Here is a 16,048-nt window from a genome sequence, read left to right as displayed (position 1 = left end):
TGAGGTCCTTTGATAGTCCTTGCTTAGTTCACAAGAATGTTGTCTAATGCCCGATGTCCACCAAATGCATATGCGTTTTGTTTTTCCGGAAGTCTAGCCCGCATTTACCATACTTGACACACATGTACTTTGCTTTTCACAGACTCCAACTAGCTAGCTTTTATCTAGTTGTACTTCCGTTTGTACCACCGCACTGTACGAACGAACGAGTTGAAAATATTTACTTCTGCCGGAACTCAGTGGACATGAGGCGTAAGATGCATTACTATCTGAATTCACTCACTTTTGTATTTATCCTTGCCATACGGTTCAGGCTTATTTTGCTGGACATATGCTGGACATATAAACTGTTTCTGCATGATGCAGCAGTATTTGAGATGGCCAGACTCAATTATTTCTGTTATCTACATTCAGTGTTCACTCAAGTTGAAATTGGTAGTTTTGCACTAGATGGCATTGACACATTTAGCAGTTATGGTAAGTACCACTGCTCTTTATGGTCTCCCTTTTTACAGTCACTGTCCTAATAGTAATCCTATTACAATCGCTAATAGTATGTGTCAAGAAATGTCCATTATTTTAACTCAAATTAAATTGTAACTTCTCATAAATTGTATTTACAAATCATGACAATGATTGTTGCATTATTAAATGAAAGGTCAATAATAATTTTAACCCTAGGATGCATAGTAAACATGGCGCCCCAATAATGCACAGGCTGGGTCAAAATTACCCGCTCCTGTAATATCTGTTTTATTTATATGGGTCTAAAATATTAGACATTTTGTGAGACATTATTTTGAGTGATTTGGACCTTTTCAATAATAATCGTATTGTTTGAAATGTTTTTAGTTGCTCAACGGTTTGATACACATTTCGATCAAATTTATTGGTTACATATACATGGTTAGAAGATGTTAATGTGAGTGTAGTGAAATACTACACTCGCACGAATTATAATATAAATTCATAACGGCTATTGAAAATAATAGCATTTTTCTTACAATCAATATTACAGAGTTTCACATTAAACCTTTTGTGTGAAGAACAAAATAAAACCACCGTAAGCATGTTTTATAATATTTAAAAACATTTTTGAAAATCCAAAGTTCATCAATATAAATGACAACGCTAACAATTGTGAATTTAGAAAACATGAACACTAACAGGAACTGTGTGTGGGATGCTTACTTATGCTTTCTTAGTCCATGCATTTGTTACAAACCACAAGCATATGACTGTGCTCTTTGCAGACAGATGTATTGCACTGAGAACACCAGCAGCTGACTTTCCTATCCTTTTGCGCAAGCTGGCACCTCTTCTGGCCCTGGTTGCTCTGAGTGGTGGTGGCATGGCTCTCTTATCACCTCACATCTTTCCATTGCCTCAGTTCTTCTGTGGAGATGGTTGTCCTTCTGGAAGGTTGTCCCATCTCTGCAGCACTCCCAACAACCAGGCCTTTATGGTAGATTGGCCAGACGGAAGCCACTCCTCAGTAAAAGGCACATGACAGCCCTCTTGGAGTTTGCCAAAACGTACCTAAAGGACTCTCAGACCATGAGAAACAAGATTTTCTGGTCTGATGAAACCAAGATTGAACTCCTTGGTCTGAATGCCAAGCGTCACAGCTGTAGGAAAGCTGCTCATCCACTGTGACACAGTCGCTGGGGATGAACCTTCCTCTACAGTTTGCTAGGAAAAGGTCCCACAAATACCGGAAGGCTGCCAGGTGGTCTGTTGCCTTTCTGAACACTGGTCCTCTTGTCATCAAGAGAGATACTCTATCTAGAGAGTTTATCTGTATTTTTCATAGCTGTCTACATACCACCACATGGCACTAAGACTGCATTCAATGAGCTGTATACCACCATAAGCAAACGGGAAAACGCTCGTTCAGAGACGGCTCTCCTAGTGGCCGGGACTTTAATGCAGGGAAACTTCAATCTGTTTTACCTAATTTCTATCAGTATGTTAAATGTGCAACCAGAGGGGAAAAAAACTTGAGACCAACTTTACTCCACACACATATGCGTACAAAGCTCTCCCTTCCCCCTCATTTGGCAAATTTGACCCTAATTTTATCCTTCTGATTCCTGCTTACAAGCAAAAACTAAAGCAGGAAGCACCAGTGTCAATAAAGTGGTCAGATGAAGCAGATGCTAAGCTACAGGACTGTTTTGCTAGCACAGACAAGGAATATGTTCCGCGATTCTTCCGATGGCATTGAGGAATACACCACATCAGTCACTGGCTTCATCAATAAGTGCTTTGATTTTATTTGAACATCCACACTGAGCTAAAGGGTAGAGCTGCCGCTTTCAAGGAGTGGGACTCTAACACGGAAGCTTATAAGAAATCCCGCTATGCCCTCCAACGAACCATCAAACAGGCAAAGCATCAATATAGAACTAAGATCAAATCGTACTACACAGACGCCGACGCACGTCGGATGTGGCAGGGCTTGCAAACTATTATAGACTGCAAAGGGAAGCACAGCCGAGAGCTGCCCACTGACATGAGCCTACCAGACGAGCTAAATTACTTCTATGCTCGCTTCGAGGCAAGTAACACTGAAACATGCATGAGAGCACCAGCTGTTCCGGGCGACTGTGTATTCACGCTCTCCGCAGCTGATGCGAGTAAGACCTTTTAAACAGGCAAACATTCACAAGGCCGCAGGACCAGACGGATTACCAGAACGAGTACTCTGAGCTTGTGCTGACCAACTGGCAAGTGTCTTCACTGACATTTTCAACCTCTCCCTGTCTGAGTCTGTAATACCATCATGTTTCAAGCAGACCACCATAGTCCCTGTGCCCAAGAACACTAAAGTAACCTGCCTACTGACCCGTAGCACTCACATCTGTAGCCATGAAGTGCTTTGAAAGGCTGGTCATGCCTCACATCAACACCATTATCCCAGAAACTCTAGACCCACTTCCACTAGTACATCACTGGGGCCAAGCTTCCTGCCATCTAGGACCTCTATACCAGGTGGTGTCAGAGGAAGGCCCTAAAAATTGTCAGAGGCTCCAGTCACCCGAGTCATAGATTGTTCTCTCTGCTACCGCAAGGCAAGTGGTACCGGAGCGCCAAGTCTAGGTCCAAGAGGCTTCTACCCCCAAGCTTCTACCCCCAAGCCATAAGACTACTGAACATCAAATCAAATGGTTACCCAGTCTACTTGCAAAAAGAAAGGTCAGTTTGACGATTGCAATGGAGTGAATTCCATAGGAAATTCATACGGGTCATATTTGGCCCACATATGAAAACTTGGGGTAATGATGCAAAAACAATTTTTACTTCAAAAATAATAAATTAAAAAACAAAACTAGGATGTTAGAACATTAAAGACACGTTATTTAAGGAATTCCTGGAATATTAGATGCTGACATTTTTTCTTTTTTTGGGGGGGGGGGCAATACAGCATATGCATCCTAGGGTTAAAACACCAATTTAAACAGCCCACAGGTAATTTGGACTACAGGTTGAAAGGTCAGAGCAATAGAGAAATGTAAACCACCCTCAAATACATATTTGATTTTTTGGGATCCCATTAGCCGATGCCAATGCCAACAGCAAGTTGTACTGGGGTCGGCACATAATGAAAAAGACTACAGACAAAAGACTTTATAATTGACATACATTTAAAAACATGAACATGTAGTGAGTGTGCATCTATCAGTTACGCATACATGTCAGTACATACACACAAGTAGGTCACATGGGGGAGAGGCGTTGTGTCGTGTTGCTTTATTTGTTTTTTGAAACTAGGTTTGCTGTTCACTTGTGTTATAAGATGGGAGTTCCATGCACTCATGGCTCTGTATAATACTGTACGTTTCCTTGAATTTGTTCTGGACCTGAGGACTGTGGAAAGACCCCTGGTGGCATGTCTGGTGGGGTAAGTGTGTGTGTCAGTGCTGTGTGCAAGTTGACTGCAAACAATTTGGAATTTCCAACACATGAATGTTTCTTATTAAAACAAGAAGTGACGCAGTCAGTCTTTCCTCAGCTCTTAGCAAAGACAGACTCACATGCATAGTATTAAAAGTAGCCCTCTGATTACAATGAAGAGCAAGACTTGTTGCTCTGTTATGGGCCAGCTGCAGTTCTGGGCTCCCGAGTGGCGCAACGGTCTAAGTCACTGCATCTCAGTGCTAGAGGCGTCAGACAACCTGTTTCGAATCCAGGCTGTATCACAACCGGCTGTTATTGGGAGTCCCATAGGGAGGCGCACAATTGGCCCAGCGTCGTCCGGGTTTGACCAGGGTGGGCGGAATTCTAAATAAGAATTTGTTTTTAACTGACTTGCCTAATTAAAGAAAGGTTACATTTTTTATACATTTAAACACTAGATCCCTATGACTAGATAATAATCAATAAAACATATATAAAGCTGGAGCCTGCAAGACTTGATTTGTGGAGTGTGGTGTCTAAAAAGTATATCTTATGTTTAGAATGAGGTTATGATGCCACTGAAAAGAAAGATGTCAAGTCACAAGACAAGGATTTAGGGTAGTGTCTCTTTAAAAATGTCAGTCCATTGCGTTCAGTGATATAACTGTGTACATGGGTCGCTATCATGTGGCGCTAAAAGGGGGTGTTTGTAGTAGCAGTTTGATATTTTTTAGATTTTAGTATTTTTTTCTTCATACACTGGATCAACAAATATCATTACAAGTCACGTACAAGGCAGGAACATTCTCTGGTGATACATTTCTGTAAGAAAGGGATAGAGAATAATCACTACTGGGTGAATCACCCTCGAAAATCAGTTTGGACCAATCCATTTCCCAAGCATGAAAACGCACATGTGGGCTTGGCAATGAGGTTACAAGAAGGATTGCATGCATGGTAGTCTTTAGCTTGTTACCTCATTACAGTAAATCATGTGTGGTTTAGAATCCAAATAACAGTACATTTAAGCTATATACATTGTCTAGTCACTACAACACATTTAAATAGATTTAGCTGACGCGCTGGTTTGGAAATCTACTCGGGAGACTTGCTATCAGCTAAAGTTTGCTAGCCACATCGCTGTCAGCAGCATCGCCTTTGAATTGGCTGGTGCGTATTCATTATCCAGTATTTTCTCAACAATTCATCACCACCTTTTGGAAACCATGTTACCCATTAGGCTACACAGAATTATTTTGAATACCAAAACCTAACCTAGTGGATTGTAGAAAGTTTGCGGTCAGTGGTTCCAACCCTCACGGCTAGTGAAGATTTAAGAAGGGGTCGTAATTTCATTCAGCATCTAGGTACGAGATTAAACATGCGGAACAATCATTGACGGAAATGTCAAGCTCATTGGACCACTACAAGCGCATTTGACAGAAATGACACTTAAATGTACTGCAAACTAGTCAGAAAAATGATCACCAGGCTTTGCCACGTAACGTTAGCTAGGGGTGTAGTGGCGCATTTATACCCCAAGCGTCCAGGGTCAGGTTACAGAAGATTTATGAAAGTGTTAGTTAGGCTAGCTTCACCGGTATCATATTATTGTGATAGTAATTATTTCCAAACGTGATATGCAGTCACTCATGCCGTTTTAGTTTATTTAATTGTTGTGGCAGAAGGTTATGCTTGCTAGGCCACCACCTTTTGGCTGGAAGAATACATGACATGCTGTGTAGATTTTTATGTAGCCAATAAATGCAACTGTTACAAAATGGGATTTTCACAAAAATGTGTCCAATTTCTTCTGTTCCCCAGGCTGAGCAGTGTGAGCAGACTTCACCATGAGTTCAAGAGTGTGTAAGAACTGTGGGGGCACAGACATCGATGTGGACCAGGCCAGAGGCGATGCAGTGTGCGTGGGCTGTGGCTCGGTCCTGGAGGACAACATTATCGTGTCAGAGGTCCAGTTCATGGAGACAGGAGGGGGTGGTTCCTCTGCTGTGGGACAGTTTGTAGCTGGAGATGGTATGTGCAGATGGATTGTAGTTCGGTTATAATGACGAGCTACATTATTCTGAGGTAGCCCATTCATAGATGACAACTACCTTTTAGTGCCTACTGATGACGGTATCTTCTTTTTTAAGAGCCCTGATGCTTGCTCTAAACGTTAACACGCATCGCTCGCGGTACGTTTTGGAAACATAAGGAACATGTCTTTCAAATCAGCACACAAAAATTACTACACACCTTTTATAGGGTTAGTGTTCCCACATGGCCAGATCTCCATGTTACAGCACTTGTTTACGGAAAACAGCCAGTGACCACCTGTGCTAATGCTCTGAAACCCTGTGTGTTAGCTTAACTCTAGAGGAAGTGTAGTTTGTCAACTGGAACCACACACAGCGTATGGATCTGTGCAAATCAGATACAGTAAGCATGTCTTTTTTTGAATTTGAAATATTATTTCTTGCTGATATGAAAGAAGGGTTATATTTCAAAGTGTTTAGCAAGCACTGATTATTGAAGTTTCTAAACGTTAAAACACAGCGTTGGAATTGTAGTTCACACAGAGACAGCCGTGGAACCTTATGGAGAGAAGGGTTTTCGAGAGCTAAGAGACATTACTTATTAGAAGTATAAAAAACTTTTATATCCCTTTTATTCCTGCAGTTTTTCATGACATTAAGTTAGTCACTTGGATTGCAGAATGGTATTTTTGCAGAGTGCATGGCCCTGGCTAGTCTTTCCAGTAGCTGTGCGTGGGTGATATTTCTGAGGAAGCTAAGTCAGTAAGAAAGCCATATTACAACCGTTGTTGTGATATTTGCATTGTTTGCTCTCTAACCCATTCATTCATACGCCACCGTGATATACAATACGGATGTGATGACAAAGACAGTCACATGGTGGAATAAATTCAACTACATGTTTGTTTCATCACAAAACCGAATAGCGACATCTGTCATGTGAAGTCCACAAAGCAAATATTGCATGTTACAAACAGTTATATGACCTGCAGCATGTTCAAGCAAGTTCATGTTTTTGACAGTTTACTAAACAACAGTTTACTGATTTAGAACCACTGAGTTGGCTACTGCAAGTCAGCACAAAGCCAACAGGAGCACTGCAGCCGCTATTCCACCACCATTTCAACTTAAACATTTAAACATCATGAAAACAAGGCTATATATACTTAGTTTAATACACTGAAAACAAACTTAAAGATGCCAATTACCCAAAACTATTTATTCCAATCAATTTAGCTAAATATCATGTGGCTGTCCATGGTACTTATTTCTGTGTGCGTGCGCAAGTAAAAAATGTTTTTGGACTCACCCTACGCCAATGCCATCCTCCTCTTTCATGTTGGCTAAATGGTCTATGGCTCTCATACAATACACTTAAAAAAATAAATAATCATAGGCTACCTAGCTAAAATGCTTGCTAGCCTTACTTCCTCGCATGGGCAACAATGGACCAGCTGAGTTAGCTAGCTATACTGAACAAAAACATAAACGAAACATGTCATGTTGGTCTCATGAGCTGAAATAAAAGATCCCAGAAATGTTCCATACACAGATTATTTCTCTCAAATTTAGTGTACAAATGTGTCTACATCCCTGTTAGTGAGCAATTCTTCTTTGCCAAGATAATCCATCCACCTGACAGGTGTAGCATATCAAGAAGCTGATATTACAGGTGCATCTTGTGCTGGGACAATATAAAGCCACTCTAAATTGTGCAGTTTTGTCACACAAAACAATGCCAAAGTTGTCTCAAGTTTTGAAGGAGCGTGCAATTGGCATGCTGACTGCAGGAATGTCTAACAGAGCTTTTGCCAGAGAATTGAATGTTCATTTCTCTCCCATAAGCTGCCTCCAATGTCCTTTTAGAGAATTTGGCAGTACATCCAACCGGCCTCACAACCCCAGACCACGTGTAACCACGCCAGCCCGGGACCTGCACATCTGGCATTCTTCACCTGCGGGATTGTCTGAGGTGGAGGGGGGTTTATTTCTGTCTGTAATAAAGCCATTTTTGTGGGGAAAAACTCATTCTGATTGGCTGGGCCTGCCTGCCCTCCCAGACCTACCCATGGCAGTGCCCCTGCTCAGTCATGTGAAATCCATAAATTAGGGCCCAATTTATTTCAATTGACTGATTTCCTTCCATGAACTGTAACTCAGAAAAATCTTTGAAATTGTTGCGCGTTGGATTTATATTTTTGTTCAGTATTGTTAACGTGAGCCTACTAGACTAATTCTAGGCTAGATATTGAACTTCAATCTTCTCAGGCCAGTGCCGCAATATATGAATTTATGGTTAGATCAGAATCGTTGTCATAATCATTGGCCTGTACAGAGAATTAAGTAAAAACCAGAAGTCCAATCTCCATCCATGACTTGACTTTTTCCACATTTTGTTGTTACAGCCTGAATTTAAAATGGATTAACCTTTTACGGCTAGGGGTTCCGCTAGCGGAATGTTTCGACAACATCCGGTGAAATGGCAGCGTGTGAAATATATAATTTTTTTTTTAAAAAACGTTCATACATTCACAAGTGCAATACACCAAATTAAAGCTTAACTTCTTGTTAATCTAGCCACCGTGTCAAAAAGGCTTTACGGCGAAAGCAAACCATGCGATTATCTGAGGACAGCACCCCATCAAACAAACACATGACAATCATAATTCAACCCGCCAGGCGCGACACAAAACTCAGAAATAACGATATAATTCATGCCTTACCTTTGAAGATCTTCTTCTGTTGGCACTCCAATATGTCCCATAAACATCATAAATGGTCCTTTTGTTCGATAAATTCCGTCGTTATATCTCCAGAATGTCAATTTATTTGGCACGTTTGATTCCGCAAAACACCGTAAAAAGTTACCTGTAATGTTGATCCAAACATTTCAAACAACTTTAGGTATTTTTTTAACGTAAATAATCGCTAAAATTTAAGACGGGATAAACTGTGTTCAATACCGGCGAAAACAAAGTGGAGCGAGCTTTCAGGTCGCTCGCCGAACCACAACAGTACACTAGACTCGACCCTCGTTCTGAACAGCCGTACTTCTTCATTACTCAAAAGAAAAACATCAACCAGTTTCTAAAGATTGTTGACATCCAGTGGAAGCGATAGGAACTGCAAGCAAGTGCCTTAGAAATCTAGATCCACATAGAAAACATATTGAAAACACTGCCACCTCAACAACAACAAAAATCCTGGCTGGTTTGTCCTCGGGGTTTCGCCTGCCAAATAAATTCTGTTATACTCAGACATTATTTTAACAGTTTTAGAAACTTTAGAGTGGTTTCTATCCAAATCTACCAATTATATGCATATACTAGCTTCTGGGCCTGAGTAGCAGGCAGTTTAGTTTGGGCACGCTTTTCATCCAAAATTCCGAATGCTGCTCCCTATCCTAAAAAAGTTAAATAGATTTTTTATTTTTTAGTTAGATTGGTGGTAAGGCCCTGCGATAGACTAGCGTCCTCTCAAGGTGGTGTACTTGTACATCAATCTGCCTCGCACTACAGAAACAGGCATCCTGCCCTATGAGCTGTTCTGGCTCTCGCAAGCCAAGGCTCGTGCAAGTCTACTTACTACACACAATACCCTAATATGACAAAGTGGAATTATGGTTTGCATTTCTTTTTTTATTAATTAAAAATGAAAAGATTTAATGTCTTTAGTCAATAAGTATTCAACCCCTTTGTTATGGTAAACCTAAAAGTTCAGGAGTAAATATGTGCTTGAGTCACAAGTTCCATGGACTCGCTCTGTGTGCAATAATAGTGTTTAACGTGATTTTTTTTTTAATGACCACCTCATCTCTGTACCTCACACACACAATTATCTGTAAGGTCCCTCAGTCAAGCAGTGAATTTCAAGCACAGATTCAACCACAAAGACCAGGGAGGTTTTCAAATGTTTCACGAAGAAGGCACCTATTGGTAGATTGGGGGGATAATAAAAATAAAAAGCAGTCATTGAATATCCCTTTGAGTATTTTAGGCCGTCATTGTAAATAAGAATTTGTTCTTAACTGACTTGCCTAGTTAAATAAATATAAATAATGAGGTTATTAATTACACTTTGGATGGTGTATCAGTACACCCAGTCACTACATAGATGCAGGCGTACTTCCTTACTCAGTTGCCGGAGAGGAAGGAAACTGCTCAGGAATTTCACCATGAGGCCAATGGTGACTTTAAAACAGCGTTTTAATGGCTTCGATAGAGAACTGAGTATGGGTCAACAGCATTATAGTTACTCCACAATACTAACCCAATTAACAGAAGGAAGCCTGTACAGAAGGAAAATATTCAAAAACCTGCATATTGTTTGCAACAAGGCACAAAAGTAATACTGCAAAAATTGTGGCAAAGCAATTAACTTTTTGTCCTGAATACAATGTGTTATGTTTGGGGCAAATCCAATACAACACATTACTGAGTACCATTCTCCATATTTTCAAGCATTGTGGTGGCTGCATCATGTTATGGGTGTGCTTGTAATTGTTGACTATTGGGGAGTTTTTCAGGATAAGAAAGAAACCGAATGGAGCTAAGCACTGGCAAAATCCTAGAGGAATGTCTGGTTGTCTGCTTTCCACCAGTACTTGGGAGAGGAAATTCAGCTTTCAGCAGGACAATAACCTAAAATACAAAGCCAAATCTACACTGGAGTAGCTTACCAAGAAGACAGTGAATGTTCCTGAGTGGCCGAGTGACAATTTTGACTTAAATTTGGTTGAAAATCTATGGCAAGACCTGAAAGTGGTTGTTTAGCAAGGATCAACAACCAATTTGACAGAGCTTGAAAAATGTTGAATAGAATAATGGGCAAATGTTGCACAATCCAGGAGTGAAGAGCTCTTCGAGATTTACCCAGAAAGACACAGCTGTAATCGCTGCAAAAGGTGATTCTAGCATGTATTGACTCAGAGGGTTGAATAGTTATCTAATCAAGATATTAGTGTTTCATTTTTCATACATTTTTAACAAATGTTAGATTTTCTTTTCTATAAATCGTTGACAAAAAAAATGACAATTATCCATTTTAATCCCACTTTGTAACACAACAAAATGTGGAAAAGGTAAAGGGTTGTGAATACTTTCTGAAGGCACTGTAAGCATTTTGCTGGACCCGCTATAACATCTGCTAAATTGTGTGTTAACAGTATCGTGATACTCGCTAGTACTGTGGAAAAGAAACAAAACATGAAGCAGATTTAACTTTATTCAGGAAAACAGCCCTAATGTTATTGTTATCATCCAGTCTCATATGTATTTATTTTCCAAGCTATGGCACACAATATCTCACATACAGCAGGTTTTTAAAGGACCAAAGAGTTGTCTGCTTTGTGTTTTCATTTTTGTTAAGGAGAAAAGGTTGGAAGTATCGTCACAGCCCTACTGTTTTGTAAATGTTAAAGATTGCGCTCTTGGTGTGTCGTGATGTAATGCTTCTCTCTTTCTCCTATTTATAGCCTCTGGAAGGAACCCCACTTTTGGGGAAGGGCTCTATACGGGCGTTGGAAGGGAGTCCCGGGCCCAGACCCTGCAGAACGGTGAGTTAATAATTAGGGGTCACCACTTGCATTCCTAAAGCATTGGTGTGCATGCATCATAATAACTCATTACACTTACAGCATGCATCATAATAACTCATTACACTTACAGCATGCATCATAAGAGCTCATTACACTTACAGCATGCATCGTCGTAACTCATTACACTTACAGCAGGCCTAATCCTCAAATGTGGGTGCACTAGGATATTAACCTTTGTTTTAATGCTGTCTTTCATGATGTCTTGAAAGTAAAGCATTTTGTCTTATACTAGACAGACTAAACTGATGCCATCTGCTTTACATGGTCCTCTTCCCCTCTTAAAGTGGCATCTGTATCGGCACCTTATTTCAGAAGCACAACAAACTTGGTAGGGACAACCCATTTCCTTTTAATGTCCAATGAGAGATTAACAGGGTGTGTCTACAGCAGAGCTTGGTTGGCACAAGCAAACATCCATTGCATGCTTGAATGCCTCAGGAAAGGGCTGATGTCATACGTTTCCTTTGTCTGGTCGGACACATTCAGTCAGTCTGTGTTGCCTAGTTTTGATGATTTCCTGTTTGTTTAGTCACGTTTATTTGGAAGTTACTTTTACTCGGCCATAGAATGTCAGTTATCTCCCAGTAACCTAATGTGAGTAGTCGTCTGCGGCTCCTGCTGCTCCCATGGTACTGATGATCAATATAGTGCTGGCTAACTGCTAAGCAAGAGAGAGAGAGAGTGTGTGTGTGTGGGGGGGGGGGCTTGCAAACATAGCACTGTCAGTGTGTCTGTAGGGATGAGACAGACGTTAGTCAGATTTTGTGGATGATGACTAATATATGTGTGTGTGTGAGAGGAGCAGAGAGACATATAGTTACAGCCGGGTATGAGTTTGTATGGGGTAATAGGTCTGTCATGCTGCGGGGAGATTTATAGTGTCTATGGAGCTCTGAAAGAACGAGTGGTGCTGTGAGGGAATGCTCTCCTCCATAAACATCCCAAGTGTCTGGCCAGGCCACCCTCTGCTCTCCCACCCACCCACCCACACTCTGATTAATGCAATCATCTTCCCCACTGGCACGGCTCCCGCCTCCCCCCGCCCCAACTCATCACGTCTCCTCACAATGACCAACAGGTTCCTTTTCCCATTACTGGAGAACATCTCATATGTCCTGCGTTCGACCCAAACTACCTCAATATATCGCTAGTGTGGGGCTTTCCAATTTTATCCAGCTGTCACAATAAATGTACCGGATGATGCTGGTTGGGGTTTGGAAAATGGATAGACAAAGCTGTATAGACAAAGCTGTATAGAAATCAGGATCTTTAGAGTTTGTCACAACTTGAGGGGAATGAGGAGGGAGTGGTATGAGTAGGGTTGCAAAGGGTCGGTAACTTTCCGGTACATTTCTGGAATTTTTCTGGGAATTTGCCATGGGAAGTTAAGCCCTGGAATTTGGGGAATTTTGCTTAAATTCATCAAAAAAGATAGCTTATAACAGTGAACCTTTGTGGGATACACGAGGCAATTCTAGGTCTTGTGGCATATTTTGGTGAAACTATCCCTAATTCAATGGAATTGCAACCCTTTGCATGCACAGTGCATTCTTCCATCACATGTACAGCTGATTCTCAAGATCTTGTGCACAAATGAGATGTTATTGAGCCCACACTATTACACTGTCTGAGCCAAGGACTACATGCTTTCTTGTAAGTTTTGATTACAATACTGTGTGGGGTGAATATATTTTATGACATACGTTATTTTTTGTTAACTAGTAAATAGTAGCCTACAACAAAGTGTGTTTAAATCATTTCTAACTTGTTAACTATTTCTGCTAGTTAGTTTTTACTACCATGTGGGTTTTTTTACTTTTCCCCCTAGTCATTACAGGAAAATGCCACAGGCACTATCTGATGTGTGGATACATTTCACTGCAGCTAATGTAGAAGGAAAAGCTGTGTACATTTGCAAATACTGTGCCAAATCATATGTGAAGAATGCAACAAAGATGCAGAATCATCTGGCCAAGTGCATAAAGTTCCCTCAGCGCTCACAACAAGCAACCTCTGACAAAAGTCCCCCTACTTCTATTCGAGGTGAAAATGATGAATCAGACACCTTATCCATAGCAACAGCTCATGGTCCTCCTGGAATCAGAGGTTTTTTGACTCAATGGAGGAACGTAGTCAGAGAAATGCTGATGAATGTCTTGCTCGAGCTGTGTATGCAACTTGTTCACCTCTGATGCTCACAGGCAATGTGTATTGGAAGAGATTTCTGAATATTATTCACCCAGCATACACCCCTCCAACCAGATATGCTTGATCTACTCATTTGCTGGATGCAGAGTTCAACAGAGTTCAAGTGAAGGTCAAGCAAATCATAGAGAAAGCAGACTGTATTGCTGATGGGTGGTCGAATGTTCGTGGGCAAGGAATAATTAACTACATCTCCACCCTTCAACCAGTATTCTACAAGAGCACAGACGCAAGGGACAACAGACACACTGGTCTGTCTCTACATTGCAGATGAGCTGAAGGCAGTCAATGACCTTGGATCACAGAAGGTATTTGCACTGGTGACAGACAATGCTGCGAACATGAAGGCTGCTTGGTCTAAAGTGGAGTCCTACCCTCACATCACACCCATTGGCTGTGCTGCTCATGCATTGAATCTGCTCTTCAAGGACATCAGGGCATTGAAAACAGTGGATACACTCTACAAGAGAGCCAAGGAAATGTTTAGGTATGTGAAGGGTCATCAAGTTATAGCAGCAATCTACCTCACCAAGCAAAGTGAGAAGAATAAGAGCACCACATTGAAGCTGCCCAGCAACACCCGTTGGGGTGGTGTTGTCATCATGTTTGACAGTCTCCTGGAGGGGAAGGAGTCTCTCCAAGAAATGGTCATATCACAGTCTGCCGATATGGACAATCCCATCAAGAGGACCCTCCTGGATTATGTATTTTGGGAGAGAGTGGTAGTAAGCAGCCTGAAACTCCTGAAACCTATAGCAGTAGCCATTGCACAGATTGAGGGAGACAATGCCATCCTGTCTGATGTTCAGACTCTGCTTGCAGATGTAAGAGAGGAGATCTTTACTGCCCTGCCCACTTCACTGTTGCTCCAAGCAGAGGAAACTGCAGTTCTGAAATGCATCAAAAAGCGTGAAGACTTCTGCTTGAAGCCCATACACGCCGCAGCGTACATGTTGGACCCCAAGTATGCATCCTGTCTGGTGCAGCAATCAACAAGGCCTATGGTGTCATCACTACCATGTCTCGCCACCTTGGCCTGGATAAGGGCAAGGTTCTTGGCAGTCTGGCGAAGTACACTTCCAAGCAAGGGCTTTGGGATGGAGATGCAAGATGGCAGTCGTGCCAACATATCTCATCAGCCACCTGGTGGAAGGGACTTTGTGCATCTGAGGCTCTTTCCGTTGTTTCCTCCATCATCCTCAAAATCCCACCCCCTCAGAGCGCAACTGGTCCTTGTTTGGGAACACGCACACCAAAGCAAGCAACAGGCTGACCAATACAAGGGTTGAACAATTGGTGGCCATCCGGGCAAATTCGAGGCTTTATGAGCCTGACAACGAGCCATCCTCAAGGTTGGAAAGTGACAGTGAAGATGAGGCCTCAGTCTGATGTTCAAGAGGTGGACATTGAGGAGGTCCAGGGAGAAGACATGAAAGCCTGAGAGGAAGACAGTCTAGAAACTAAAGCTTTGGTTATCATTGTATGTTGAAAACGTTTTTGGGAGATGCGATGGGTCATTGGGGATCATTCAATATTCCCTTTTGTTGTTCAGTGAAATCATCCCATGTGAAGTCAACTCATTTAATTTAAGTTCAATTCTTAACTAAATTGTTTTTTTATTTCTATTGGCAGGATTTAATAATTTGCAATTTTGTCTACTTATTAGGTAAAAGGTTTGTTTCTGTCTCCAATGCAAAAAAAAACATTACATTTTAAATGGTAGTAATATTAATTTGCATATATTCCTACAGAAAGTTTCCACCTCTGAAAATTCCCCAAAATGTGCATCCCTAGGTATGAGTAATTCTGGTGATGTGCGGATGCCCTATAATCTGAAGCAAAGGTAGGGGGAATATTTAACCTGTCTGGGAACCTGGGACGCTTGCGTCCCACCCTAGTCAACAGCCAGTGGAATCACGTTGCGCGAAATACAAATACCTCATAAATGCTATAACTTCAATTTCTCAAACATATGACTATTTTACACCATTTTATAGATACACCTCTCCTGAATCGAACCACATTGTCCGATTTCAAAAAGGCTTTACAGCAAAAGCAAAACATTACATTATGTTAGGAGAGTACCCTGCCAAAAAAAATCACACTGCCATTTTCAAAGCAACTAGCATGCATCGCAAATACCCAAAACACAGCTAAATGCAGCACTAACCTTTGACAATCTTCATCAGATGACACTCCTAGGACATCATGTTACACAATACATGCATTCTTTGTTCGATAAAGTTCATATTTATATATAAAAACAGCATTTTACATCGGCGCGTGACGTTCAGAAAATATTTTCCCTCAA

The 16,048-nt window shown here is 41.3% G+C and overlaps 1 protein-coding gene across 1 annotated transcript in view; it reads left to right on the top strand.

Annotated features, from left to right (window-relative positions):
* Positions 1–4,791: 4,791 nt before the first annotated feature.
* Positions 4,792–16,048, top strand: part of brf1a (BRF1 general transcription factor IIIB subunit a) — a 60,122-nt gene continuing 48,865 nt past the window's right edge. The window contains exons 1-3 of the mRNA XM_014210704.2: positions 4,792–5,070; positions 5,725–5,934; positions 11,410–11,490. Of these exons, the coding sequence (XP_014066179.1) occupies positions 5,751–5,934; positions 11,410–11,490 (265 nt within the window). The 5' untranslated portion in view covers positions 4,792–5,070; positions 5,725–5,750. The remainder of the gene's footprint in view (positions 5,071–5,724; positions 5,935–11,409; positions 11,491–16,048) is intronic.

The sequence above is a fragment of the Salmo salar genome, chromosome ssa09 (genome assembly GCF_905237065.1).
Source record: "Salmo salar chromosome ssa09, Ssal_v3.1, whole genome shotgun sequence".
Classification (NCBI taxonomy): Eukaryota; Metazoa; Chordata; class Actinopteri; order Salmoniformes; family Salmonidae; genus Salmo; species Salmo salar.
Note: the sequence above shows the minus strand (reverse complement) of the source record. Positions and strands in the feature narration are given on the sequence as shown.